Source organism: Meleagris gallopavo, chromosome 3, assembly GCF_905368555.1.
Source record: "Meleagris gallopavo chromosome 3, MGAL_WU_HG_1.1, whole genome shotgun sequence".
NCBI classification, from domain to species: Eukaryota; Metazoa; Chordata; class Aves; order Galliformes; family Phasianidae; genus Meleagris; species Meleagris gallopavo.
The window spans coordinates 72,084,736-72,112,112 of record NC_139406.1 but is presented as its reverse complement, the minus strand read 5'-3'; the positions used below and the strand labels follow the sequence as shown (position 1 = coordinate 72,112,112).

At 39.5% G+C, this 27,377-nt stretch overlaps 2 protein-coding genes across 2 annotated transcripts; both read left to right on the top strand.

Annotated features, from left to right (window-relative positions):
- Positions 1-9: 9 nt before the first annotated feature.
- Positions 10-16,717, top strand: MTERF3 (mitochondrial transcription termination factor 3). Its single transcript, XM_010709197.4, has 7 exons — positions 10-453; positions 3,061-3,213; positions 4,228-4,417; positions 9,908-10,055; positions 11,304-11,375; positions 14,171-14,332; positions 16,468-16,717. The coding sequence occupies exons 1-7, from the start codon at positions 153-155 to the stop codon at positions 16,660-16,662; spliced, it is 1,221 nt and encodes a 406-aa protein (XP_010707499.3). The 5' UTR covers positions 10-152; the 3' UTR covers positions 16,663-16,717.
- Positions 16,718-18,446: 1,729 nt separating this feature from the next.
- On the top strand, positions 18,447-22,608 carry UQCRB (ubiquinol-cytochrome c reductase binding protein). Its single transcript, XM_010709153.4, has 4 exons — positions 18,447-18,586; positions 19,303-19,374; positions 20,971-21,137; positions 22,375-22,608. Exons 1-4 carry the CDS (start codon positions 18,568-18,570, stop codon positions 22,450-22,452), a joined length of 336 nt encoding a protein of 111 aa, XP_010707455.3. The 5' UTR covers positions 18,447-18,567; the 3' UTR covers positions 22,453-22,608.
- Positions 22,609-27,377: the final 4,769 nt, after the last annotated feature.

Below are 27,377 nucleotides of genomic sequence, written 5' to 3'. Positions count from 1 at the left end.
TCTTCTTCCCCCGCCCCGCGCAGGGGTTGCTGGGCTGGGGAGGCCGATAGGGGTTGAGAGAATGGGGCCGTGATGCTGCCCCGTGGGTGAGGTGCGCGCGCCTCGCTCCTTCCGCCTCTTCTGCTCCGCGGAACGCCGCGCGGAGGCGGTGGATGGCTATGTGGGTGCGGATGGCCGCCCGCTGCGGCTGGCTGAGGGCCGCCGGCTTGCTGGGCCTGAGGAGCCGCGGCGGCGCCGCGCGGGCGTGCTGTGGGGCGGCCCCGCTGCCTGCGCTGCTCTGTGGGCACAGGCTTCCTCCGTGGAGGCTGCGTGTGTCTGTAGGAGACTGTGCCCGGCCCTCCCGTGCTAAGGGTGAGGCCTGTGCTCCCAGAAGCAGCCTGCCTGTAGCAGTAAAGCAGGAGCAGGCAGCATCAGAGATGGTCTCTGACCTGAGCGCAGCCAAACTGTATGAAGGTAAGAGGCCTCAGGGAGACCTGCGTTCAGTGTTGCTGTTGGCACTCTTTTTTTTTCTTTTCTTTCTTTCCTGACCTGTTTAACTGAAGTACATAAGTTGTTCTGAAAGTAATGCCTCTTATTCATTTCCATGCAAACTACACTAGGTACGAAGAGCACAATAACTATTTGATGGGGCAAATTCTCAGCTACAAAACACTGTTTTTCAACATAGTTGCCACTGCTAGCTATGTGTTTTTGCCATTGATGAAGTAGAGCCTACATGCAGCGCTTGTAAACATCTACACAAGTGGAGTTGACCTGCTGTTGCCACCACTGAAATGCAGCACCCACTGCTTCGCTGTGCTCACATCCACTGTCTGGTCTCCATCAGCATTCAGCAAGCATCAGTGAATGTCAACGGAAACCATTTTTTCTCATGTGGAGGAATTCAATGATGTATCTTTGCTTCATCACGCTTCTGCTAATGCCATTCTGTCAGACTGCGTCTCTGCTGCCATCTGTCACACGGCAACAAAATGTACCAAAATATCAGTGGGAAGGTGCAACATCTCCTGCCATGCCACCAATATCCACCCCTGACACTGCAGGCCAACAGAATAAAATAGGAGGCGTTATTTTCAGAGCAGCCCTCACATTTATCTGACTTTCCTGACTTTCATTTGGTTTTACTCCCATAATTAATGTAGAATTCCTGCTGCAGCTCTTAGCATATAAATCCAAAATCCCAAAATAGAGCTAATCCAAAATGAAGTTGTAATGCGGTGGGCTGGAGCAGATCCTCGAAGGCATTTTGTTTTCATAACTATCTGCAGCAGCTGGGCAGGGGTGAGGGAAACTAATCCAACGCAATTCACACAGCACTGAGAGTTGGTCCAGACTAGGCAACAGGAGACAACAAAGTGTGAAGTACTGCCATAATGAGAAGTGCTTGTCAAATTGTCTCCTGAGGGAGATAGATCTTTGTGTTGTCTGCCTCACTTTTCTCTACTAAATATTTTTAGTGGCCTTTTTTTATATTCATGTCTGAGTGAGGATATAAAAATAAAAAATACTGTTATCTGAAAATAATGTCAGTATGCTGAGGAAACATGATCTGGAGTTATAAGGCAGTCTTATATATTCAGATTCAGCTTTGAACCCAGACAGCTTGGATCCTACAGAGCTTATTTTTGGGGTGGCTCAGAGCTGCAACTGAGACCTGTGTGTTTGTGCAGCTGGTTCTGGAAACAGTGCAGCACCAGATCTGACAGGTCAGCCAGCTTATGTGTCTCTGCACCTGCAGCACAGTTTGTTTACGTGCCAGATTTGATCTGCAGGCACATTTACTGTTGTGCAAGTATGTGAAGCAATTTGCCCAGTTGGCAGTACGTAATGGGAGAGACATAGCTTATTTTTTTAAATTATGATTTATTTATTAATTTGAGATCTATTTTATGATAGGAAATTTAAAGAACTTTGACTGCGGGGGAAAAAAAAGTGCATCTGTGATATGAGAATGAATCGTAGTCTATATTTATTTATTCCTGAATATTATATCCATATAGACTCCTGGAGAGCTCTTATTATTAAGATGTAAGTGTTGCTAAAAATGTTTTATTGGGCTTTTTTTGCCAAGGCTTTGAAGTGGCAAGAGGTGCAACAATTGAACTCTTGAATATGCAACTCTTCCTAGAACAATAGAATCTTCCTGCTTATTTTGGAACCTGTCTTCATAGTTCAGGTTTGTGTTTTTTGCCACTTAAGAGTCTCACCCAAGTGTCTAGGAAGTCACTGTGCTAAGTAAGGTACAGGACACAAAAAATCCTCATCCAGGGGAGTTTATAATTAGTGCTGCTGATCAATTGTTGAACAATTGAGGTGAATGCTGATGGGCAGCCGTCAAAATAACAATTTTGATTTACCAGCTGCAAGTTCCTGTCACTTGAGAAATAGATGAGTTGAGAGGAAATATTTTCAAAAAAGGCAGCAAGTTCTGTGTCTGAACAGGTGAGTGGGAGCAAACACAATGGTGCTTATTTGGAAATGTTAATAAGTAGGAATGGAGCTCAAATTTTTTAGCTGTCAGAAGTGGTGGCAGTCAGCAGCCCTTCTATAATGGTTAAGACATGATAGAAGAACTGGAGGTGGCTGTGAAATACCTTGAAAGTTAAAAACAACTGCAGTTCAAGCACTGTATTTAGAAGAGGTGCAAGACAGTGGACCTACCAGGTAATTAAAAATAATCTTTCCAGTAGCTTTTGATCTGGATGTGATCAGGCAAAAATGTATCTGGGAAGACAAAAAAGAAGTATTTTTTCAATGAAGTGATGTGATCTGTTGTCTGCAGTGATGAAGCTGGAGGTTGAAGGCAGGCTTGTTGGACATTTGACTCAGATTTAGCGTTATGAGCAAGAGTTGATGGACAGTACAAGGAAATGTCACAGAGGCAAAAACTGGGAGCAGAATCTTTTTGCATGTCCTTTCAAATAACAATAGATTAGCTGTTTATTTCTTGCAAAATGTTCTTGCTTTTTGAAATGGATTTGAGAAGATCTCCATAGCATTTGAGGGGAGCAGCTTTGTCGTTCACAAAATGCACCTTAATCTTCTGTATTTACTTCTTAGACTGGGATGATGTTCCACCTTCATCTGCTTTGGAGGAGATTTCCGAGGAAGAAGCTGTGAAGATCATTGCAGATCCACTTCTTCCCCCTCAGTCTTCCACACTTCGAGATTATGTTGATCACTCAGAAACCCTGACCAAGCTTGTCCATCTAGGTGTGTGTGATTTTTGTTTACGTGTTTTCTGTGTGCCTGCAGTTTGTGTTTTGATCTTATTGGTGGTTTTTTAAACTTAAAAATTTCAGGCTGTAGAAACGATGACCAATAAGAAAGGCAGCAGAATATTATGCAGGGTGAATGGAAAAAGACAGGTAGTTACCTGCATGACTTACAGCAATGCTATATTAGTTGAAAATAGGGCTGTTCCTTAATGTGTCTCCCAGAGCTTCTGGAAATAGGGAGCTCTTTGTGTAACTTGTCTAACTTCATTGGTCTTTTATTTTTGCCTGAGTAAGGTTATTTTAGTTTGCTGGAAAAAGTACTGCAGCTCTCCATCCTAGGAAGGAAAGAGAATGGTTGTTATGCAGAACCATAGAAGTGGGACACAGTAGACTGAAAGGGAAAAGAGGAAGGAGTGGGAGAGCACTTTACTTTGATTGAAAAGCATTTGGACCACCATGCAATAAGAATAGCTGAGTTCACAGGTTCTGGTGCCTTCCTTCTTTCCCAAAAGTTTAAGGAATCCTAGAGGAAGGTTGGTAAAAATGTATTTGAGAGGGAGAAATCTGGCCCTATGCGATAAGCATTAGCTGTGGATGAGTCACACACCAAGGATACTTCACTATGAAATTGTCCCCTTCCCTTGTGTAATGGAGTTAGGAGTTCCTTGTACATATTTCTGTGCAACAAGACAGGTCTCTGCATGTGGTACATACTAGTGTGTTCGATTTCTCACATACGAGATTCACTGAAGATATCTCCCTTCAGAAAACAAATTTAGCAAAAGAGTCTGAAAAGTCTGTTCGTTTTATCTGGAACATTTCCATAATATACAGCCTTAGTGTGTTGAGCAAGGTATGTTAAATAAGAGGAAAATTTCATATACACACACATACACACGCACACACAAACACACAACTCCTTAGAAACTTCAGCATGACTTCCTGAAACATTTATGGGAAATCAGGTCTGTGTTTAATTAAAACAATCTCTCATTTTATTTGTTTCTAGGAGTTGACTTATCTCAAGTGGAGAAACGTCAAAAGGCAGGTCAACTCTTATTGACCTTGGACTTTGAAAAAGATATAACTAAAATACTTCTGTTTCTGAAGGATATGGGTATAGAAGACAGTCAACTGGGACCGTTCCTGACCAAAAATCCATACATCCTTGGTGAAGATCTGGAAGCTCTAGAAACCAGGTATGCCCATAAAGTATCAACATGGTGCTAAGGCCTTAGGGTTGAAGTTTCCCAATTGCCTTAAGCTTGTCTGAACGAATGTTGCTGCCACATGTATTCAAGCTCCTGGCTCCACTTTCCTTTTCCCATCAGTCAGCATTAACGCGTGGTGGTGGTGTCATAAGTCAAATCAATGCTCTGATCCATTTGAAAACTGACCATCATATCAAATTTTACTGCTCAAGTTTTCAGTCTGACTAAACAAGATTTAAAGCCATACCTCCATTAAAAAGATGAGGCACATACTTCAGAAAGGAGAATAAACAGAAAAGAGTGTCTCTTTTAGTAGTAACTTGGAATTGACTTAATAAGGAGACTGCCCCTTGATTACATATGCTTCAGAAGACACTTTGTTCTGAATGTAATAGCTACTTGATTGAAAGTAAGCACTGAAGAAATAAGAAAAATGTATGTATATACTCCTGTTTCTCCAGCAGCATGATTTGTAAAGTGATGGGATTTGTGTTGGAAGTTGTCAGTGTGACTACCAGTTTTGTTGGTTTTAGTGTTGTCTGAATCAAGCTGTTTAATAGTATTACCTGTTCTCTGCCAACAGTGGAACATCCTCTTTAACAGTAATTATTTCATTAACAATTCTTTGTCTGGTCAGTTCTAGAGATATAATGACATAATGGTGGTAACTGTGAATATACATTCACAAAAGTCTGTCCTAAGTATTTTTGGATTGTTAACTTTGGACTATTATTTCTAGAACTTTAAAGATGAAATTTGTTTCTGTGACAGGAAACCCTTCACTTTTAAACAAAATCCTTCCTAAAGTTAAGTATCCCAAATTAAAAATACTAAAGATATTTAAGATAATACATAGCAATATATTTTTTTCCTCAAAAAAGAGCTCTTAGTTCTTCATTTAGCCAAAGTAATTGAATGTAGGTTTGGAACATGTATTTCTCTGCAAATGCCCCTTGCCACAGTGCCAATTTGGTGACTTCTAACTGCGTTACAGTCTTTCTCCTTGTTGGCTTATGGATAGAAACAGTTTCTCTTTATTCTCCTGTTTTACTGCTTCTTTCCAAATGTTTACAAGTGGGATACCATTAAGTTATGAAATATTCAAGGTACCAGCACCAAACTACACTGACTTATCTTGTAGCCATAGAGATTCTACCTCTCTTTATTCAGCTGTATTTGCTTGTTGCCTATCTTTAGTAGGGTTAGATTCTGAAATGGAGTGATTTAATTCTTCTGATCTATACTTTCATTAGGTGTATTGATTATAGACCAGAAAAAACTGCAGGAGATGGACACAATGTCAAAACTCCCTCAAAGAGGCTTGCATTAATTGAACACTTTTTTTTTTTTTGTTTTCAGAACAACTCACATACATGCACACATGCTTTGTAAAGGGCTCAAAATATCCTAGTATTTAGAAAATAAAAAAACAACCCTCTGTCTACTTGGGTTATGTATGTAATAACTTTCCAAGACTGAGCTGTGAAAGTACATCTTTATGGAAGCAGGTATATTACCATACTCAGGTCTAACACAGATTTGATTTTTTTTCTCATTTTTCTTCTGCTCTTCCATCTGCTTATTCAGTAAGTGGCCTTTTAGAAACGGTAGGCAAAACTAACCTAGCTCATTTTTCAGCAGTAGTCTTTGAGTTGAGATTGTCTGACTTACTTATGTTTTCCAGAAGAGAGCAGGTTTTGCTGCAGTAAACTTTGTAACTCACCTGTGAAGTTGGATCTGTTTTTCAGTGACTGTTCTGTGGCAGTCTGTGGGATTGGGGCTGAACAAGGCAATCCAATTTCTTATTCGTATTCTATAGCCTGATTTTTTTTCTCAGTAAGTTCATCTCAAATTGGCATTGATGAATGCCTTTCCACTAACTTTAAGGTAAGTGTTCCGCAGAGGCCGAACATGTCTCAAATAGCTGTCTTTTGAAAGCTGAGTGTCACCTTTATATAAACACTCCATCACAGATGGATGTGGTATCGGTTACATCACTCTGGAATGTTTTATTGCTATGGATTCCACATTGCCAGGAAACAAAACACAAATTTTCATAGATTTGGCATTTGACTTCGGATAAACACTGTGAAAGTCAAAACATTCCATAATTCATAATAATTTGACAGTTGCAAATCAGTGTCTGTACTGCAGCTGCACCAGATGCTTTGTTTTTACGGTATTGTTAATGATGACTTAAAACTCTTAACATGCTACATAGAACTGCTGACCCCTGCAGTAAGGATGAGGGCTAACCTTAGTGCCAATACTCACAAAATTATCTCTAGCCTTGGTCAGATTGAATGACTGTTCTTTAATGTGCTATCTTCTAGAGTCAGCTGATAACAATCTTGCTATCCCTCTTTTAAAATTCTTGCCTTTCCAGGTTGCCCAGAAGTGCTTCGAGTGTGAATCTTAATAACTTGTTAACAGAAAACAAAAGGAAAAGAATCAAAGTTTTTGGTTTTTTTGACTGCTCATTTAGCTGTATTTTTAAGATGCTTGACAGGTAAAGCCTTGAAAAACAGAACAGAAGAAGTACAGCACAGCCAACCTGCAGCATTCAAAAAAAAAATGGGATAACTATGAAGGAATAATTCTCTATTTTTGAGTCTTGTATTTCTCTCCCTTGTCATCTCTCTGTCTCTGAAGCTACTGTAGCCAGCAGTGTCAATATTGCCTGGAGACTAGGCTGCTACCCTTTGAGTTGAGATGCCTTCTTAGTTAAGAATTGGTCTTCTGGAGCTTATTCTTAAGTCTGTTCTGTAGAGGTTTTTGGCACACTGTGATCTAATTTCTGAGACTTTGTAGAAAGAGATATAATGACTAGAAGGTATTTTTACTTTTTCACTCAAAAAGATATAATTTAATACAGCCTCTTTTTTTCCTACTCTAGGAGTAAGCATCATTTGCTGAACATTCTGCAGTCTAGACGGTATCTCAATTGCTGTCAAATCAGTTCTTATACGACCAATTTTCATCTAACAACAATTGCATGCGTTTCTGAATGTCTGTATTCAAAGCAAACCTTTTCAGATGGTAGGACAGTTCTTTGTAAATGGCGATGTAAGGATAGGCAATAGCAGATATAGCTGCTTTAAACTGGTTTTGGATCACCCAAGAAAGGTTACAGTCTGGTAATAAAGAAGAAATCATTTATCGCTCTCAAAGGATTAGGGCACCACTCCAAAGGTGGCAGTCTCCAAGTAGAGGTGTTTCCTTTGCGGTTGCCAGCCCTTAAATGTGATTATGGAGGGGTGGGCCCAGGGTCCCTCCTTCTGGTCAAACAGGTAAATTTCTTCCACCTGTGCTCCTAGGGCTGGCTATGCCCCTTCACCAGGTGCTCAATCACTGGTTCAGGCTGTAACCTAACATTTCCCATACAGGTGACGCATAGGTTAATCATGTCTCTTTTGTACCCTGTATTTTCCCATCTCAGCATTTTTTTAACACCTCCAGGGATGGTGACTCCACCATCTGCCTGGGCATCCCGTTCCAGTGGCTGACTACTGTTTCAGAGAAGGAATTTTTCCTAACATCCAACTTCAATCTCCTCTGGCACAACTTGAGGCCGTGCCCTCTAGTCTTATTGCTAGTTACGCAGGAGAAGAGGTTCACCTCACCATAACCTTCTTTCAGGCAGTTGTAGAGAGAAATAAGGTCTCCCCTTAGCCATCTTTTTCTCCAGACTGAACAATCCCAGTTTCCTCAGCTGCTCTTCCTAAGACTTTTGCTCCAGGCCCCTCAGTAATATTGCAGTAGTGCTTGAAACAGGATTTCATTTTCACTGAATTCACAGAATCACAGAATTTCAGGGGTTGTAAGGGATCTTGAAAGATCATTGAGTCTAACCCCCCCTGCTAAAGCGGATGCCCTACAGTAGGTTACGCAGGTAGTTTTGAATATCTCTGTAGAAGGAGACTTCACACCCTCTCTGGGCAGTGTGTTCCAGTACTCTGTCACCCTTACCATAAAGTTTTTATATATGTTTTTATGGAAATTCTATCTTCAAGTTTTAGACTATTACTCCTTGTCCTATCGCTACGCACCACCAAGAAGAGCCTGGCCTCATCCATTTGCCTCCCACTCCCCTTTAGATATTTATAAACATTAATCAGATCCCTTCTAAGTCTTCTTTTCCCTAGACTGAACAAACCCAGGTTGCTCAGCCTTTCTTCTTACAGGAAATGCTCCAGGCCCTTCATCATTTTTGTGTCCCTCTTGCTGAACTCCTTCTAGGAGATCCCTGTATTTTTTGAACTGAGGAGCCCAGAACTGGACACAGTATTCTAAATGTGACCTCATCAGGGCAGAACAGAGGGGGAGAATCACCTCCCTTGATCTGCTGGCCACGCTCTTTTTAATGCATCCCAGGATACCATTGGCCTTGGCTACAGGGGTGCACTGCTGGCTCCTGGCCAACCTGTTGTTCACTAGAACATCCAGGTCATTCTCTGCAGAGCTCTTCTCCAGCATGTCAGCCCATAACCTGTACTGGTGCATGCAGTTATTCCTCCCCGGGTACAAGACTCTATACTTGCTCTTCTTAAACCTCATTGTGTTCCTCCCTGCACAGCTCGCTAGTTTGTCCAGATCTTGCTGAATGGCAGCGTAGCCATCTGGTATGTCAGCCGCTCCTCCCAGCTTTGTATCATCAGCAAACTTGCTGTGGGTGGACTCTATCCCTTCATCCAGGTCATTGATGAAGATGTTGAACAAGACCGGACCCAGTACTGACCCTTGGGGATCACGGCTAGTTACTGGCCTCCAAGCATGCTCTGCATATCAAACTCAATGAAGTTAGGAAAAAAAAAAAAATCAGAGTTGGAAAGAAAGACAGTTTTGTTAAATATAAAAACTTTAATCAGCCCCTTCACCTTTCTGACAAGCAGATGTTTTCTAACTAAAATCCTTGGACCAGTGACTGAAAGTAGGGACCTCTTTGTAACAGAACAGCTGATTTAGGAATGTCTTTGGACAATGTCTTTACAGATGGCACTGTTGTGTGATATTTCTTCTCCAGCGTTATTGGCAAAACGGAGATGTATGAGGTATATTACTCTGTTCTTTCAGCAGTAGAAATGGAATTCATTAAAATAGCAACAGGCTTGTTGTTCTTCTTGTCCGTATCCTACGATGATCTATTAATGTGTTTGTAATCTGGGAGACAGGCTGGTAGTTAAATGTAGGTTAACATAGTTATCTGCTGAAGTACAGCTGGAAGGAATTAAAATCAGTCTTCAGTATTGACATTCTGCTCTGAGGTTTATTTAACTTCTAATTAATTGGGAGGGATGGTATTTTGCTTTTATGATAACTGCAGATTTTCTTCTAATTATTTTTGGCAGAGTTGCATGTTAATGATAGAACATCTGTCCATTTATAAGATATCACTGAGGAATTTAAACAAGTACTGAATAAATGGAGGCAATAAAATTTTCATCACTGGATTTTATTTTGTTTTTGTTCTGTTTCTAGAGTGGCTTACCTAAAATCAAAAAAATTTGGTAATGCAGAAATTACTCAGATGGTCTCAAGAGCTCCATATTTGCTGTTGTTTTCAGTGGAAAGATTGGATAACAGACTGGGTTTCTTAAAAAATGAACTTGGCCTCAGTGTAAAAAAGGTAAAAACTGTACTCTGAAATCTTTAAGTACCTTGTCAGCGAAATCTCTACTGCCTTAGAATATGAATACTTATGTTTGTCATCACAAACCTTAGTGACACTGTCCATGTAATGCAGAGAATTACAGGACTAATAACGTTTAGGCTTCTAAAAATGTAATAGGGGCATCTAATATTCCAAAAATCCTGAAGTTTTGAGTCATACAGTGCTTGAAGATGATCTGCTGTAGGATATTGTCAAACAAGCACGTGTGTACCCAGTTTTATTACTCCTGATGATTCATGGGACTGAATGCGTTGCTGAAAACTGCATGCATCATTTTAACTTTGAGCAGATTCTGTTTTCGTTTCTTCAAGATACTGTAACATACTTAACTCATCAGCGAAAAATAGTCTATTCTCCAAATACAAATCAGACTAAACGCTGTCATGTGCTCAGTTCACTGAGAGTAATCTTTAAGACTGCTTCTCAGAGCACTACCATGTTAGGTGTTTAGAAGGTTTAGCACCATGCTTTGAGATTTTGACAAGAACTAGTATTTTAAGCTTCCTAGAATGAGTGGGCAGCATTAGTTGTTTCCTGCACCAGCTGGTGATTGCAATAAATGTCAGCTTTCAAGCGGAATCTTGTGTTTTTCTGTTGGCTTCTTTAGCTAAACAGTCATAGCTGTCACAATGCCTGTTCTCGGTCTTTCCAGGCTTCAGGTAAGAGATGTCTATGGAAAAGAGTTTAGTCCCTGCCTTGTTCTTGGGGTGGATTCCAAGTCAGCCCATGAGTCAGGAGACGTGGAGTAATTTCTTGTATTTCCATAGTATTATGGTGTTAGTAGATCCTGAAGGGGACAAAGTACTGCAATTGAAAAATTCTTTTATAGCCTCTATCAGGTAGTGTTTTGCTTCTTTCTTTTTAAAGAGATGAAAAGAAACAACTCAAGCACTAAGAAAGAGAAAGGGCTCTTCAGGGCTTTCTTCTTTTGGGGAATGCTTTTACTGTTGTCTTCCAGATGTTTTGTACTGGCTACAGTCATGTTCATTTGGATAACAAAAAAATACATTTGATTTTGCATGAAGATTTAATTTAGCAAGATGCAAAGAACTTACTCATTTTTGTGTTAGAGTTCTAATGAAATGCAAGTGAAAGTCCATTCCTTTTCTAATTGTACATAAAGTTTTTCCCTTCATAGATAAGTTTGTAGGCATGCTGTCAATAATAATCTTTCTTTTGTCTGTGGGTTCTCCCTAATTGCAGACAAAGGATCTGGTAATTCGTTTTCCTAGGCTGCTGACTGGCAAATTAGAGCCTGTGAAAGAGAATCTTCAGGTAAGCTTATTGGTAGATGTTGAAGGTATACTCCCTATCCACATAGCTTAACAGTTGATTGAAAATAAAATTTCCTGGAGGAGAATCCTGTTTTTTGTTTTTTTTTTTTTAAAAAAAAAAAAGTCATGAAATAATTCTGGGGAAGACGGAAAGTGATTGAGCGTTTTGTCAAACAGCTTCTTTTCCTCTATGGTTTGCAAGCATACAGCGTACTTGGAACAATGACTTGTTCTGTCTTCTGTTCTGATGTAGGTTAGGAACTTCATCTGACTCCCTTCCTGCCAAAAGTTGCTATCCAATGACACAAATTGTTACCCGTTCCTTTACAATGAGTGAAAAATAGAGCTTGTTCCTTGGGCTCTTTTGGTCTTTGGTTGTGTTTTTTTTCTTTTTTTCTTCTTAATTACTATGGGGTTTTGCTAACTTAGTTTGTTTATGAAGATTTAGGAGCAAGAAATGTGTTTTTGATTATTTTCATCTTGGCAGGTAGCTAGTGTGCCAAAATGTCCATTTGACACCTATTGTCTGATAGCAGATGGTCATTATTAACAACTGTTGGGTAAATAACTTTAAACCCACAGGGACTCCTTTCCCCTTTGAAAATGTGACTGTGTATTGGTTTAATTATTGTGCTGTAAAGCTGCTAGGCCAAACAGCATGATGTAGTCTAACAATTTGAGAAATCCCATTATCCTATAATGCATAACTATGAATTAAAATATGTAATTTTTCAGACGGACTCACCACTCTGAAGCCATTAAGCACTGGGAGTCTTGCAATCTGAAATGTGTGTGTGGTAAGGGAGGAGACTGGAAAGTAGCAGACTGTTCCAATTAATAGTGCTTTCTTTTTAACGAACATTCTTTCCACAGGCTAGGGAGTCAGTATATTACAATGAATGCACTTTTGAGACTTTCAGTTCTTGGTAACTATCTTTTGTCTACCTACAAGGAAGTGTGAAGTGTAGCATTCCTACTTTTAACACGTAGAGAGAAGAGGAGGAATTCTAGGTCCTTGATGTTGGAATCTACTGATACTTAGAAGCACCATCTTTTCAGGAGGTTGGATGAATCCAACTTAGAATCTGACCTGTGTATCCTTACCTGGGGGTGGGCAAGCAGCGTTCACAGAGTTTAACATTTAACAGCATTTGGAAGTGATCCGGTGCTATCCCTCACTGCTGTTTAGAAACAAGTGCTACGATTGACACTGGTTGTCAGGACATGCTAATATGGACTAAGCAATCTCAGGGGTGTAGATTATTCAATCCTCTAAAGTTCTCATCAAGCACAATTTGAGATTCATTGAGAGAATAAAACAGGAAAGTTTGCATTACCAGGATGTGTTGGGGGAATCATGTAGAGTGTGTTGGTAACAGCTAGGACTTGCACAGTAAGGAAATTAACATGTGGCATAGAGAACTACTGACCATTAAGTGTATTAACTGAACACTTAAAGCAATTTACAATTGAGCTCCTTATTTATGTCCAGAAAACTGTTGCTCAGTTTCACAGAGTAGAAAAGACAAGGTGAAGAGACTTGCCAGAACTAACTGCACTGGAGCCAGCCATATATCTCCATTGATTTAAGACCAGGTCATACTTTCAGTTGTAATTCTTAATGCAGTAAGCTACCCCTGCCAACTCAGATCTGTGGAAAGCACCTCTGTAGTGCAAACACATCTCTTCATACGTGACTGCTCTCTTGGTTAGTATTTCCATGATAGGCAAATATTTATAAAGCAAATAAAAAAGAATCAGGAGTTGGCAGACCTGATTTCAGTCGTCTTTGGAAGCAATTGCCAAAGGTATCTTAAAAGGTGTCTTCAAAACTCAGATTCCAGACCCTTTGCTTTGCATTTGCTAGGAAGTCCTGGAAAAGAGCTTTAGTGTTGTCACATCAAACTGGACAAACAAAAAGCATCATCTTCTTTGCCAACTGTGAAGACGTACCTGAGTTGGATTTCAAAGTCTGCTTTATGTTGACTGGCAAGCATACCCACTACGATTGAAAGCAAGCTCCTTGTAAATGTCACATTCGGATAGAAGAAATGGCTGAATTATGAGATGCTCTTGGATGCTAAATTCCTTGATCAACAGCTCTGAACTGCTTGCTGCTTGCATGTTGGAAGGAGTTCTCATGATTTTATTGAAAAAATGTGTTTTATTTTCCTTTTGAGGAATGATAATTAAAGTCAAGGCAGGCTTTGAAAAAGACATCTTACTTTAGACGTGAACCAACTGTAAAATGAAGTGAAGAAATGCATGTTTTGCACAGCTCTTTCAGTAGACTTCAGTTTAGGATTGAAATTATAGTCCCTAATATAGAAAATATGACTTGAATACATTAGCAAAAGAAATAACACATAAACAAAAGTAGTCACTTTGATTACTGTGTTTTACTGGGTTCAACGGCTCCACAACTAAAATGTCAGTATTTTTGGAAGTGTGGTTTTGGAAGTGATGAAAAACTCTCGGGGGAGGATTTTTATGCTTGTAACCGCCATGCATACCAAGATACAAGGGTTTTTTTGGTTCATATCTCAGACAGACTGTAAAATAGGTAGCATTCACACAAGTAATCTAAATTTCAAGAATGTTCTATAAACACATTATACTTTAATCCACGGGGGGATAAACAGTTCATGCTCTCTGACTTCAAAGGCCTAGATTATTACGGATTGCATTCATATTACTGTGTAATAAAATAATAATTTTAAATTAGTTTATTTCACTGGCATGTTAAAAAAGCTAACTTTGTTGTATCTGACTTTTGAATATTGTTCTCTTTTTCAGGTTTGTCAAGTTGAATTTGGTTTTCAACGTAATGAAGTTCAGCAGATTGCGTTTAAAACCCCCAAGATTTTAACTGCGAGTAAAAAGAGACTCAGACAGACATTTGACTATCTGCACAACATAATGGGCATTCCCCACAACATGCTTACTCGCTTTCCTCAGGTGAGCTGTTAATCTAAATTGTAGGTGCTGTTTGCACAGTAATTCATTTCATCATCATTTGCACCTTTTGATAGTCTACGATTCTTTTTGTGACAAATATCTTCAAAGGCAGACGTTGCTGTGCAAGAGAAGACAAGTAGGTTTTCTGAACTACTGGTTTGGTGAAAGTGGAGGCTCACTGTATGCAGGACATACAATTCTTCTACTTATATCTGACTTTTACTCTATTTGAGATAGCTTTTATTGGCAACTCAACAACTGTTGAGGATTGACTAAAACACAAAAATTGTATGGGGGAAATATGACTTCTCTTCTGGATTTTTATTACTGATCTTTTTACGTATTACATCTACCATTACCTGACACTGATGGTTGTTATATCTCCATTTTGTATCTCACTTCTGTTTTACTTGACCTGTAAGTGATCACAAGTCTTGTTCACTACCTTCTCAGTTATGTTGTTGTGGCTTTGTGGTACTTCACCTTGTTATTTTTGTTCATTTTGTTTGGGAGAGAAAGTGGAGAGTTTCTTCCGTTCCATGTTTTTTGTGCAGCCAAAACAGCAGCCATCTCTCTTCTCTCCCATCCTCAAAAGTGAGGGGTTTCAGGACAGGGTTAGGGGAATTCAGTTTCTATACATTCTGGCCATTAGTGCATTCACAAGTGCATGCTTGTCTCCATCTCTTGTTGCTTGTTGCTTCTCTGATGCCAAAATAGAGGCATACTGGATTTTTTGTCAAATTTTCTCTGATGTCGTAGCTGCTGTTGAAACCATGCTTCTTGTCAGCTAACTCCAGTTAGCAACAGTTAAGGTTTTTACTCTGTCTTCTCTCTTAGAATTTTAGGAAGGTAGAGGAGGAATAGTAGTGTTTTCTGTCCCAGTTATAATTTGTTTGCATCCTCATGGTGTTCTTCAATAGTGTAGTCTTCCCTATTTTAAGTAAAAACTCTGCCTTTTTTTCATTAATAATTAATGTTCATTTATTTTCACCATCGCCTTCTGTATATCAGCTTCTCTCTCCAGTACGCAGAAATGATTTAGATCTCTGCTGTTAAGATTTTTTTTTTTTTTACCATCATGGAATCACGGAATTACAGAATTGTAGGAGCTGGAAGAGAGATCTAGGGGCTCTAGAGATCATCAAGTCCAACCCCTTGCAAAGCGGGCTCCCTACAGCAGGCTGCACAGGCAGGCGTCCAGGTGGGTCTTGAATATCTCCAGAGAAGGAGAATGCACAACCTCCCTGGGCAGCCTGTGCCAGTGCTCCGTCATCCTCACTGTGAAGAAGTTCCTTCACATATTGGTGCACAACTTCCTATGCTCCAGTTTATGGCCGTTTCCCCTTGTCCTGCCCCGCAGACCACTGAGAAGAGCTTGGCCATATCCCTTTGACTCCCACATTGTCCAGTCATGATACATCTGCATCCTGCCATTTTCCCCACTTCTCTTCTTTCAAACATATTCCTCTAATTCATTTCAACATTATTTTCACACTCTGTTAGTCTGCAGTTCCTATCGTGACAATTATCTTCAAAGGTAGACATTGTTGTGCAGGAGAAAACAAATGGATGTTCTGAACCACTGCACTGTGCCTTTTGACTGTGTTATAAAAGAAGCTGCAGCCATTCACCTTTTCTGCTGCCACTGTTCCGTGGTTACTAGCTCTTCATTTCTTCCCCATAACAATGCTAATCTAAATCTGATTGTAAAACAAAGCGTTCCTGATAATAGAGGGAAAATGTTTTGGTATTCTTTTTCTCAGTTTCCAAATGTCTTCTTCACTTCTTCGGCTGTGATTACATGAATGTAGTTATCTTATATAAATGCATGTAGTTATCTTGTATAAATGCACTAAGTATCATGCTCAAGAGCACTGTATTGCTCCTTGATTTTCCTCGTGTATGCATCTCAGTATGTTATATTGAAACATTCGTCTAGAATGTAAATAATTTTATATATAAATACAAACTACTTGATGGTTGACAAAAATGAGAAGGAAAGATTTAAATTATCTGTTTTTGTGCTCCAGTTCATCTGAAGAATGTTTTATTTTAGATTCATCAGAGTCTGAAATTTAGACTACCTAAAAGATTCTCTTTCATGATTTTAGGATTCTTTCTTTCTCCTTTCTTAGGTTTTCAACTCGAAGCTATTACGAATCAAAGAGAGACATATGTTTCTTATATTCCTGGGAAGAGCCCAGTATGACCCAACTCAACCCAGCTACATCTCTCTGGACCAGCTTGTGTCCTTACCCGATGAGGTGTTTTGTACAGAGATTGCCAAAGCCTCCATGCAGGACTTTGAAAAATTCTTAAAAACGATTTAATTATGAACACATGTAGAAAGGAATAAAGTTATGAAAGAAACATTTTTAAAAACTGCTTCCTTTCAAGGTCTCAACTTTCTTATTGTGTTTTTTTTTTTTTTTTTAAATTACATCCTATGAGCATTTCATAAGTAAAGGCTTACAGCAATGTTTACGGTGACTTAAAAGTATATTTAAAAAGAATTAGGTGGGTATATGTTGACTGATATTAATGTAATCCTTGAAATTAATTGCTGTCTTTTAATTCAGCATAAATGATGGAGCATAGTAACAGAAAAGTAAATTAAAGTGGATTTTTTTGTTCTGTTTTACTTTCATTAATTTTGGAGTTTTGGGAGATGGAAAGACTGGTTAGTGATTTCTTCCCAGTCTCTTCTTCTGTCTTCTCCCTCCCCTTACTAAAAAACTAGCAAGTTAGTGTAGTTAGCAAGCTAATGTAGTAGCAGAGAAGTGAACCTGTTCACATCTTAAAAGCTAGTAATGTTATTTGCTCTTTTATATGTCGGAGAGGAATACACTGTTATGTATGTAAAGTTCCTCATACAAAAGGGTGTTTTTTTTAACAGGCTAAAGGTTTTTCTTTTTGAAGCTGGCTTCTGAAGTTCAAATCCTAAAAGCTGCACTTTGAAATTTGGCTTGAAATACAACAACAAAAAAAAAACCACAGTAAATTGAATCTAGGCAAGTCACATTAAGAAAAAACAAAAAAAAAAAAACAAAAAAAACCAGCGCCTTCTAAAATTTTAGGGATGTGTCTAGTTTTGTTTTAAGTCACTTTTGTCTTTGCCTTGTTGACAGGAGAAGCAGTTTGGCTTCACCCTGATGTGATTTGTATGTCGTTAGTATAGAAATAACCACACAAAAAGAGACTGTAGTATGTGGTTAATTGGCAGTTATCTTGCTCAATTATAATTGAAGTAAAATGGGAACTGTGGGGAATAGTAAAGATATTTTATACTATCAGTGTATTAACATAGTTCATTCAGAATTACGAAATGCAAGCTGATTGTCCAAATGCAAGCTAATACTTTATTGTTTAGAAGCTTCTATTCTTCCAGTTAAAGTAGGTCAGGAAATTAAAATCCAGATGTTTTCATTTGGATTTATGTTTATTTAATGAAAATGTCTCCATTTGTTAGAAGCTTGGTGTTGGAACATTAAGTGCCCCTTTGTGTCGCAGAAGTAAGGCTGGAAAAGGCTTTGTATGCAGATATGAGAGGGTTTTTTTTGTGAATTTACTCTGCTGTGCTCAGCACCTAACTGGTTTGTGACAAACAAACCATGGTACCATGGAGCACATACCACATTTTCGATGGCTTAAAATTTGAGCTTTAATCTTTCTGAATATATATATATATATTAAAAAAAAAAACAAAAAAAAAACACCGCAGCCACATCTAACACAGCTCCTTTGAAATGCTGAATGCTTGTGCCAGATATACTTTCCAGAAACACTGCGAAGAAAGACAACAACCCACTTTATGCAAGTGCTGAAAGAACGGAGGAGAGAGGACAGCAGAGCTGCCTCACGCCAAGTGCTTTTTGGCTTGAGGATGGAAAAGCCTGCAGAAGAAACGTTTGGCCTGCAGTCACCGGCCCTCCTCCGGCCTGCTGCTCGGCTGGGAGCGCTGTAGCGGTATAACTGGTGTAATTACGCTATAAGTCGTGTAATTACGCTTTGGGGTTTTTATTTATTTATTTTCCACTCTTTAAAGTCCCAGCGCTACGCTCCCGATAGGCCGCGGCCTGCCCCGGTCTCCGCCCCCTCTCAGTGGGTCCCGCCCACACCGGACCTTCTGCCCACGCGCATGCGCCAGCACCGCGCCGCCATTGGCGGCCTCTCCCCGCGCCGCGGCGTCCCCAGCAGGCCGCTCCCAGCAGGCAGTGCGCCGCGCCGAGGTCAAGATGGCGGCCAGGGCAACGGGTGAGAAGGGGGAGGGATCGCTATCGCGGCGGCTTCGGCGCAGGGCTCGTCCCATCGAACTTGTCTTCGTCCTGCCGTCCTTCCCGCGGCTGTGGGAGGCTCCAGGGCGGGGAGTTGGGGATGCGTTGGGCGCCGTGTGTCCTTGGCCCGTGTCGCCTCTCCGTGACCTCTGTCCCAGCCTTGTCCTTCAGCTCGGGCTTCTGTCGGGCTTCGAGCGCTGGGGCTGAGGGGCTCAGAAGCGATAGGAAGGAGCTTGGGAGCCGCCGCCTTTCTGGGAGGCCTCGGGTTCCGGTGACCTGCTCAAATGCTGGCATTGCTCTGTACCTTAGTGATGTTTCTTCTCAGGTCCTAAGGCTTAAGAGTATGAGATTAGGAAAGCGTGGTGATAGACACTGCTTTTAGCTCAAGTAAGAGTTGTCGAGCTTGAAACTATTGCTGCTGTCTTTGGTAGTGAGTGGTTAGTAGTGACGTAAGTCTTAAAGTAGTCTGATATTTAAATTGTGAGGAACAGGTCCAAATATCGTACGCAACAAGCACTCATTCCATATGTTTTGAGTATCCCTTTCTCAATACTGTAAAGCAGAGGGGCCTAGGTCTGTAAGTTCAGGTGGTGTCACATTGCTGCTGTGAAAGACATTGGCAAGTATTTGCATGCTGTTGTGGTGTGGAATGTTGAATTTTTATGCTGCTCTCCAACTGATGACAGTCGTTTGTAGTTTCAGGAGGTGGCCGCCTGATGGACAGAATTCGAAAGTGGTATTATAATGCAGCTGGGTTCAACAAATATGGTAAGTACTCCATTGGGCCTTAAAGCTTTTCAAGTGTAAGATCTTCAATCTGGTTATGATTGGTAACTTGTCAGTGTAGGCATTTTGAAATGTCTATCTATTTCTCATCGATATTAGCTGCTACACTTATTTGTGGAAAAAAAGTTAGAAAAAAGTGACTTCTGTTCTGTATTTCCTCTCCTTTTCTGTGAAATACCTTTTAACAGTTAATCAAGCTGGAGCTGTTGAAGACACTTCTGGAAAGCAGTCCTGAAAGCTTGATTCTGTTTTTCCCACCAAGTCGATTGCACCCATCGCTAACCTTATTACCTTCCCAAATGCTATCCCTGAAAATGGAGAGATTGATGCTGATAGCAGTCAGTCTATCTGGGACATTTGTGCAAAGTGTTCAATTTCCAAAAAAGGATTTATTCTCTAGCCTGTTTAGTGGTCAAGTAACTGTAAAAGTGGTGTTTCTTTAAGCAAAGGAGATTACCTTGATGGTATTGTACTTAATTTGTCCATTGTTATTACAGAGCTTGTTTCAGCAGTACAGATTGCAGAACTGTTTTTGAACGACAAGAGAATCTGAACATGCTACTACTGACTGTAGTTTGAGTGAATCATTTAAAGGCAGTTCACATGCTTTCCCCTGGAACATGAGGAAAAAAAAAAGTGAATGACCAATGTTCATTCCTCTGCCACTGTCTCACTAATAGAGGTGCAGTGTTGTCTGCTTCCTGAAATTCTTGAAGACTTTAATGTTTTTTGCTGCTTTTCTGAAATGTAGTGATTAAAGGAGCTGCCGTCCTTCTTGTGCTTTAGCAAGGAACTGCAAAACTGAGTTCAAGAATATGTTGCTTAAAAGAAATTCTGTTTTATTGGGACACTACTGCCAATTCAAATCATGTGAGATCAAAACCTTAGACCTCAAGTCAGTAACTGTACTCTCATAATCTGCATCAATCTTGGAATGATACAGAAGAAACGTTTTGTTCTTTGTTGTTCATACTGAAATTTTAAGCAGAGTTGGTTGAATTTCAGGAATTCTTCATTCAAAAAAAAATGTGGTGGTTTTGGCTTCCAGAGGACTAGATGGTCCTACTTGAATTAAATCCCAGTTGGAGGGAAGAAGTAGAAACTCACACAAACAACTCGACTGGTTTCATGTTTCCATTGCTTGTTACAGTCAATGGACATCAAGGCTTTTTTAGCAGTGAAGTTTAAGAGATTTGTTCTTAAATACTCAAGTAGTCACATCTGTGATCAACTGACTGCGATAGGATCAGCTCTTAAACCTCTTACATAGACTGCCATTTGAAATATAAGGATATAAAATAGAGCGGAAATCAACAATCAGATCTTAATTTCTCATGAAAGACCTTGAATCAAATCTCCATTTTCCATATTCTTTCTTGAGAAAAGGAACAAAAGTATGTGAAAATCAATATTCACAGTTTTAATCTCTTTGAGGAAGTAGTGTTTTTCTTCTCCTAGATGTGTCTGTTTTCTTTCTAACTTTGCATTTTAAGTGTTACATCCAAGTTTAGAAACATATTTGTTAGGTCTTGAGTCTTATTTGGGAGTATCTATTCAGTAAAAATATTTTTGGCACAGGATTAATGCGAGATGATACATTGTATGAAGATGATGATGTAAAAGAAGCACTGAAGAGACTTCCAGAGGATCTTTACAATGAAAGAATGTTTCGCATAAAGAGAGCACTTGATTTAAGCTTGAAGCATCGGATCCTTCCAAAAGAACAGTGGGTAAAATATGAAGAGGTAAGTGTGCAGTGTGTTCTCAAGGTGCTCTTAATGACAGGATTGTAATCAGTCTTAGGGACTTCGAATCTCTATGAAGAGGTGTATGTGACATATTATTTAAAATGAGTAAATCAGTGTATATCTTATAAAATACCTTTGAATAACATTGCTTTAGAATTCTGTTTAAAAGTCTGGATTTTAACAATGGAAATTCAAATGTTTTGTTCAGGATGACAAAAGCTTAAACGACAGCTCAAAACTATAGAACTCTGGTCTTCAGATGAAATATTCTAAGCTGTCGGATAAGGAAATACTCTCTAGTGACCATGGAAATTCTTCTGATGAGTTTCTTAATAAAAGCTTTGGCTCAAGATTTTCTATACAATTAATGAAAATGTGAAGGAAGAATAATTTAAAGGAAAACTGTGTATTAGAATAAGCGTCTTTCTGTAATATGAGAGCCAAATCAAACAAAATCTGCCTATTTAGTTGTAGTTTGAGTGTTTCTTTGCAGTGGAGTAACTCACAGATTTGTATTTCTGTCCATTTCATCTTTCTCCAAAGATAAGGCAAAGAGGAATCTTCCCATTAAACTTTGTACTGGAAGATAACACGAGCTTTAATTCCTCTCTAGAAGCAGAAGCTGTTCCTTGTGTTATTGGTCATATTTTGGTAAATGCTGCATTGACTATCTGTTTGCATATGTTGATTGAGCAGCAGTTTGATTAGCAAATTACTACAAATTTATCAGCAAATTAGCAAACGACTGAACATAGTCAGTTGTTTTGCTGAATCTGTTTGCAGTGCTGTTTAGAAATTAAGTTGAAAATAAGTTTCTTTCATGCAAATAGTATTTTACATGAACCTGATGTAATTAAAGTAGATCTTGATCATTGGATACTTGTCAAAAAAGCAGAACAGGAAAAAAACAAAAATAACCCAATGTCATTTCTGAAGGTGAAGCTAAAAGCATCATTTTATTTGATAATGCTGGTGAGGCATGAGGAATTAGAAGTGGTTACATTAGGGAATTTGTCTTTGCAGACTTGGCAGATACCATGTCTATCTTTCCAGAATGAGTAATGTGATTCTTTCTCTTTCTTTTTTAGCCCCCCCTGTCTTTCACTCTGTAGATTGCTTTGTAGTCAAATCTGAAAAAGAATGAGAGAGGTGACCTGCAGGGATGGTTTGAGTCATTTCTGGACCTTCCTTTTAAATATAAACATGTTTAAATGTATTCTTTTCTTTTCGTCAGGATAAGCCTTATCTTGAACCATACCTAAAAGAAGTAATCCGTGAACGACTTGAAAGAGAAGCATGGAACAAGAAATAACTTGAACTACTTCATGCAAATAGCCACATCTTTCTGATATTTCTAAAGTTTGGTTCAAGTCTTCAGGGAAGCACATGTAAAGCTGAAGGAATACTTGTTTCAGCTTGTTCATTGAGTCTGTTCGTCCAACTAAAATAAATATGTCAAAGTATAAAATCTCCTGGGAAGACTTCTTTATGAATGTTAGCAAGCTAATGTTCAGATCTTTCCTATGAGCATATGCATTACACATTAGCTTAACAATATGTAGTCTTCATTCCACCTTCTACATTCTTACTTCTTTCACAGTACAGCTGTTTCCTGTAGTTGGAGGGTTAGGTAGGAAACACCCAGAATTGCTGGTTAAGTTGTTAACTTAAAAAGGAGGTGCTACTTCCTTCATCTCTTCTCCCTGGAGGTGAGAATACAGGGCAAGTGCTTCATGTTGTGTTGGTGTCGTGAGACAGCAGAAGTAACAGTCTGTGGATATAAGCATGTACATATTACAGTAATGACAAATGGAAGTGGTTCCTTAACCATAAAATCAGGGAATGTTTCTCTAGCTTTTTATACTATGTGTGTTGTTCAAGCATAAAAAGATAATTTTCATATAAATCTTCATGTCTGTCTCACTTCAGCTTATGATATTTTTGTAAAGGATAGAAGTGCTATGCTGATGTGCTTTTTGCAGTATAATTAACTTCCCATTTCTTTTTTTTCTTGGCCTAGAGGATGTTGTTTACAGTAAGTGGCATCAAATATTTGAAACTATTGTGCTAACAGGCTTAACATTAGAGATGTGTATAATTCAGGCTCTACGTAAACACAGAAGTGATTCAGGTGTATCTGGAAATACTAGCCCTTGCTGGCTGAAGGCCTTGAGTTTAATGGTAGTGTTAATTTGGTGCCAGTTTTGTGTTATTACACACAAATTGCAAAATTTGAGATCTGTTATACCCTTTGGTATGAAGTACACAATCTTGTGTGATTACGTGATAGTAACAAGATACCTTTTTTGCTATGTGTGCTTGTCTGACAAATGCAAATATCCTTAGACTAAAAGCTATAGAGCAGTTTAAAAAAAAGGAAAAAAAAAAAAGTACACAGATACGGAGCAGACCATGACTGTAACTTTGTATTAGTATGATCACTAGATTCCATTTGAACTTCTAATCCAAGATTCCGGCTTCTAACTTTGCTCATGACACCAACTGATCTTTGTCTTCATCCTTTCATTGCGTGCATCTGTAAAATTACAGAATCACAGAATTGTGGGGGTTGGAAGGCATCTCTAGGTATCATTGAGTCCAACCCCCCTAGGCAATAGCAAATTCCCTACAGCAGATCACACAATGTAGGTGTCCAGATGGGTCTCGGATATCTCCAGAGAAGGAGACTCTACAACACAATCTCCTAAATGAATACAGCTATTCCTGGGTGAAATATTTATCCCAGTACTTCACGCCTGACATGGTAGAAACAAAATGGTGTGAAAATATCACCAATATTCCGTAAAAATTTTGCAAATGGATTACATTAAGAACGTGAGGTTTCTTTCATCTCCTATCTTAAAACCTTATCATTGAAACGTATCATTTGATAATGCATTTTTGAGAACTTATTAATAAAGATGGTATCTGTTTGATCCTACTTTTGAACTAAGGTTAATGTGATTCAAAAGCTTTTTTAAAAAATGGGGTGGAAAAAAGGGTTTTGATGACATGGAGCATTTGAAAATAGACTGACGGTTGAACAGAGTGCAAAGCATCCATGTGCCAATTGGCATAACAGGTAAAATCACTGACTTCTTAACATTCATATTTAATATTTTGAGAGTCAGAGTCAAGTAAAAGCAGCATTGTATTGAAGTACCTTATCTTATTGATGACAAGCTGGAGGGTCATGTGATTCCTATTTTTGAATCCTTAACTTCTTCATTAAAAACGTTTGGGTGGAGAAGAATGAACTTGTAAAATTTAGAGACAAGATTATAATACCTATAACCTCCTTGTAACACTTCCTACCTGTCTCAGCAGCTTTCTGTGGGATCCTGCACATCTCCTGTGTAAGCTGTGTGCTGTTCTGTGAATGATCTAGGATTGTGCAGCCATGGGCTGCAGTAAAATGAGATAGATTGACAAGGATGAAAAATAGTCTGATGGTGAAGGAAACAGCATTAAGTTTTGTAGTACTAGGTTTTCTTTCTTGTACTGTCATGAAGTCTTCTGTAAGACTGTACAAGGCAGTGTTCTGATTCCTATCTGCAGAAATGCAAAGTAGTTGTGTCTGTATCATTTCAGTAAATCTGTTCTGAAGAATATTAGATGAAGGTGTTGCTATTCATCTGATGACACAACAGATGGTACTGGGGCAAATGTTGCTAAAGTTTGTTAGATTTGAAAAAGACCTCACAGTCCTTATTCCTATGATGTAAAGAATAGAAATACTTGCACAGAAGCTGATACTTCTGTGTCCTGCATAGTGTGCAGTAAGCCACATGGAGCAGTGCTCTGAACAAGCCTGAAAAGACTTCCTAAATAAGAGGGATTCCCACTGGAGAGAGAGAAGAAGTTAAAAACAAAACAAAACAAAACAAAACAAAAAAAAAAAAAAAAAGAGACCTCCATATCATAATATATTAGGCAGCAGCACCTTGATTGGCAGCATCCAAACTCGATTTTGAAACCTTGATCTTCATTGATGTAGTTTTCTGGATATAAAGTTTATACAGATTCCATAAATGGAGATATTTTTCTTAGTTTAATTCACATTTTAGGCGTATCTAAATATCAAATTAAGAGAATCTGAGTTAACATTGTTAATCCTGCAGCTTGATGATGGTTGTAGCTTAAATTCATTTAATTGTTTTTCAGTGAACCTTTACTTCATTTAAGTTCCTTTATTAAATACACAGTGAAATATAAGAGTGCATTTGGATTTGTGGAGATCATGTTTGTTATGGCAGACTCATTTCTTTAAATTTTCAATAAGTCAACCAGAAACAATGGATGTTTTTTGCAGCTCTGTAACAAGAAACATATGCTTGTTTTACATCCAACTTCCATCCAAAGGAGAGCTACAGCAGATATAAATCTCATAAGAATTTTGATGAAACATCACGCTTGTCATTATAATGGAACTGTTTTAGGATTAATATGGTAAACACATTCCCACTTGAAGCGTTTTCTCTCTCTAGACAGCAGAAGTCAAAGATTGTCTTTAAGATTTCACCACGATGCTGTTGCACCTTTGTAGTTGGCTTTCATGGACCAGAGCTCCAGCTGTGGGAAGGGCTGCCTGTGCAATCCACAGAAGGCAAATGCAACCTGCACCACTGCTCTGGGGGAAGGCCAGAGATGGAACTCGGAGGCCCTCTGGGTATGCAGCTGACTTAAGGGCCCTGAGTGACTTCACTTCTTAGCCTCTTTTTCTCCAGCCAGTCTAAGCCCCAAAGGACAGATCTGGAAAGTACTTAGGCGACTATCTCTGTGGTAAACAGTTTGGGTTAGTATCTATGTGCCCTTGGAGAACTAGGCCTGATCCCAAAGCTCAGTTTCCGAAATTCTACTGCAAGTCATGGCAGAGGTGCAGATTTCCTCTAGTTTGGTTTTGTACATGCTTCAGTGTCAAACAGTTCTTGGCTCACTCAAGACCTCAGTGCTGGACCAGGTGAGAGGCTGATCGAACAGCATGGGATGCCAGACATCACATACTCTTCTATTTACCTGGCAGTGTTGGTTTTCTTAGAACCACATCAATAGCTTCTATTCACTAGCAATTCAAAGCTAATTTATGCTGGCAAGCAGTGGGCTCAATTCCTTTTCTTCATGAAAAGCTTTGTGTGCTGCTAGAGAGGGTGCACCTGTGTGTCTTAGTTTTGCTCCCTTCCAGTTCATGGTGCTCACCGAGGTTTCAATCTTCTCTGAAAATACATGAGTATCTTTCACTGAACTGAGTTGAGAGGGGCCCAAGCTATCCTTGTCCTGTTGCCAGAGTGCCCAGACATAACCAAAGTATCCATTTCCCCTGGCCCAACCTATCTGCTTCTTCCCATGAAAAGCAGAAGGGTTTTAAGAGGACATCCCAATAGTCAGCCTGGGGCTGGGAGTGGATATTCACATCTCTGCAGTGTAAAAGGAGACCTGGATCTTTCTCTCCCAAGGCCTAAGCAAGTGTTATAATTGCTGTTGCTGTTTTATGAGTGTGTGCTGCTTCAGTTCCTACTCTGGGAAGGGATCTGGGGTTTGAAACCTGATCAGAAAGAGGTACCTCAGCACAGCTGGGCTATGCTCTCTTCAGCGTTTCCTAAAGTGGTTCCCTGCTGGCTTGTGCGGATCTGGTTCTTTGTGTCTTAAGTTTTCTGGATTGCGCGGGGAGGCTGGATAGTGAGACACTCAGTGAAATGCTGCTGCGTTCAGTGTTACAACACCTAAGTCCTCTTGTGAAGCCTCATACTCCCACTGTGGCCTCGCAGATTGAAGCGATTGTTTATAAGCAGCAAAGTTCAGAGCCCAGAGCTCAGATCTCTTCAAGGCACTTCAGAGGGCTTTTGTCAGCGAGTTGTGCTCCCCAGTGGAGTATTAGCTTAAAAAGATACTGCTCTGAAAGAGTCATAAAAGCAGCTAGGTATGTTTGGTTTACCTCAATTAGCTAAAAATTCTCCAAATCCTGAAAGATTCTCAGCTGCACTCTCACACTGAAGAATATGGAAGGAAACTCCTTTCATTTTCCATCAGTGCTAAAGCAGGGCTGTGCTGATGTTCAGAGCCCAGCCTGCCTATTAGAGCTAATGAGACTGTTGTGGGAGTGTGAAAGTGGCTCTGATAAAAAGCAAAATGTATTCTGCTGCCAGGTGAGGTTTGGCTCAGCCCTGCTCTGTGCATTGCAGAACCTGAGTTACCAGAGTGAGATCAGTATTTTGGAGCTTTATTATGGCATTCATCCCT

Coding starts and splice junctions, on each gene's coding strand:
- MTERF3 (XM_010709197.4), top strand. CDS start 153: ATGGCTATGTGGGTGCGGATGGCCGCCCGCTGCGGCTGGCTGAGGGCC. Junction 10,056..11,303: donor TTGGCCTCAGTGTAAAAAAG/GTAAAAACTGTA, acceptor CCCTAATTGCAG/ACAAAGGATCTGGTAATTCG. Junction 11,376..14,170: donor CTGTGAAAGAGAATCTTCAG/GTAAGCTTATTG, acceptor TCTCTTTTTCAG/GTTTGTCAAGTTGAATTTGG.
- UQCRB (XM_010709153.4), top strand. Junction 19,375..20,970: donor AGCTGGGTTCAACAAATATG/GTAAGTACTCCA, acceptor TTTTTGGCACAG/GATTAATGCGAGATGATACA. Junction 21,138..22,374: donor AGTGGGTAAAATATGAAGAG/GTAAGTGTGCAG, acceptor TCTTTTCGTCAG/GATAAGCCTTATCTTGAACC.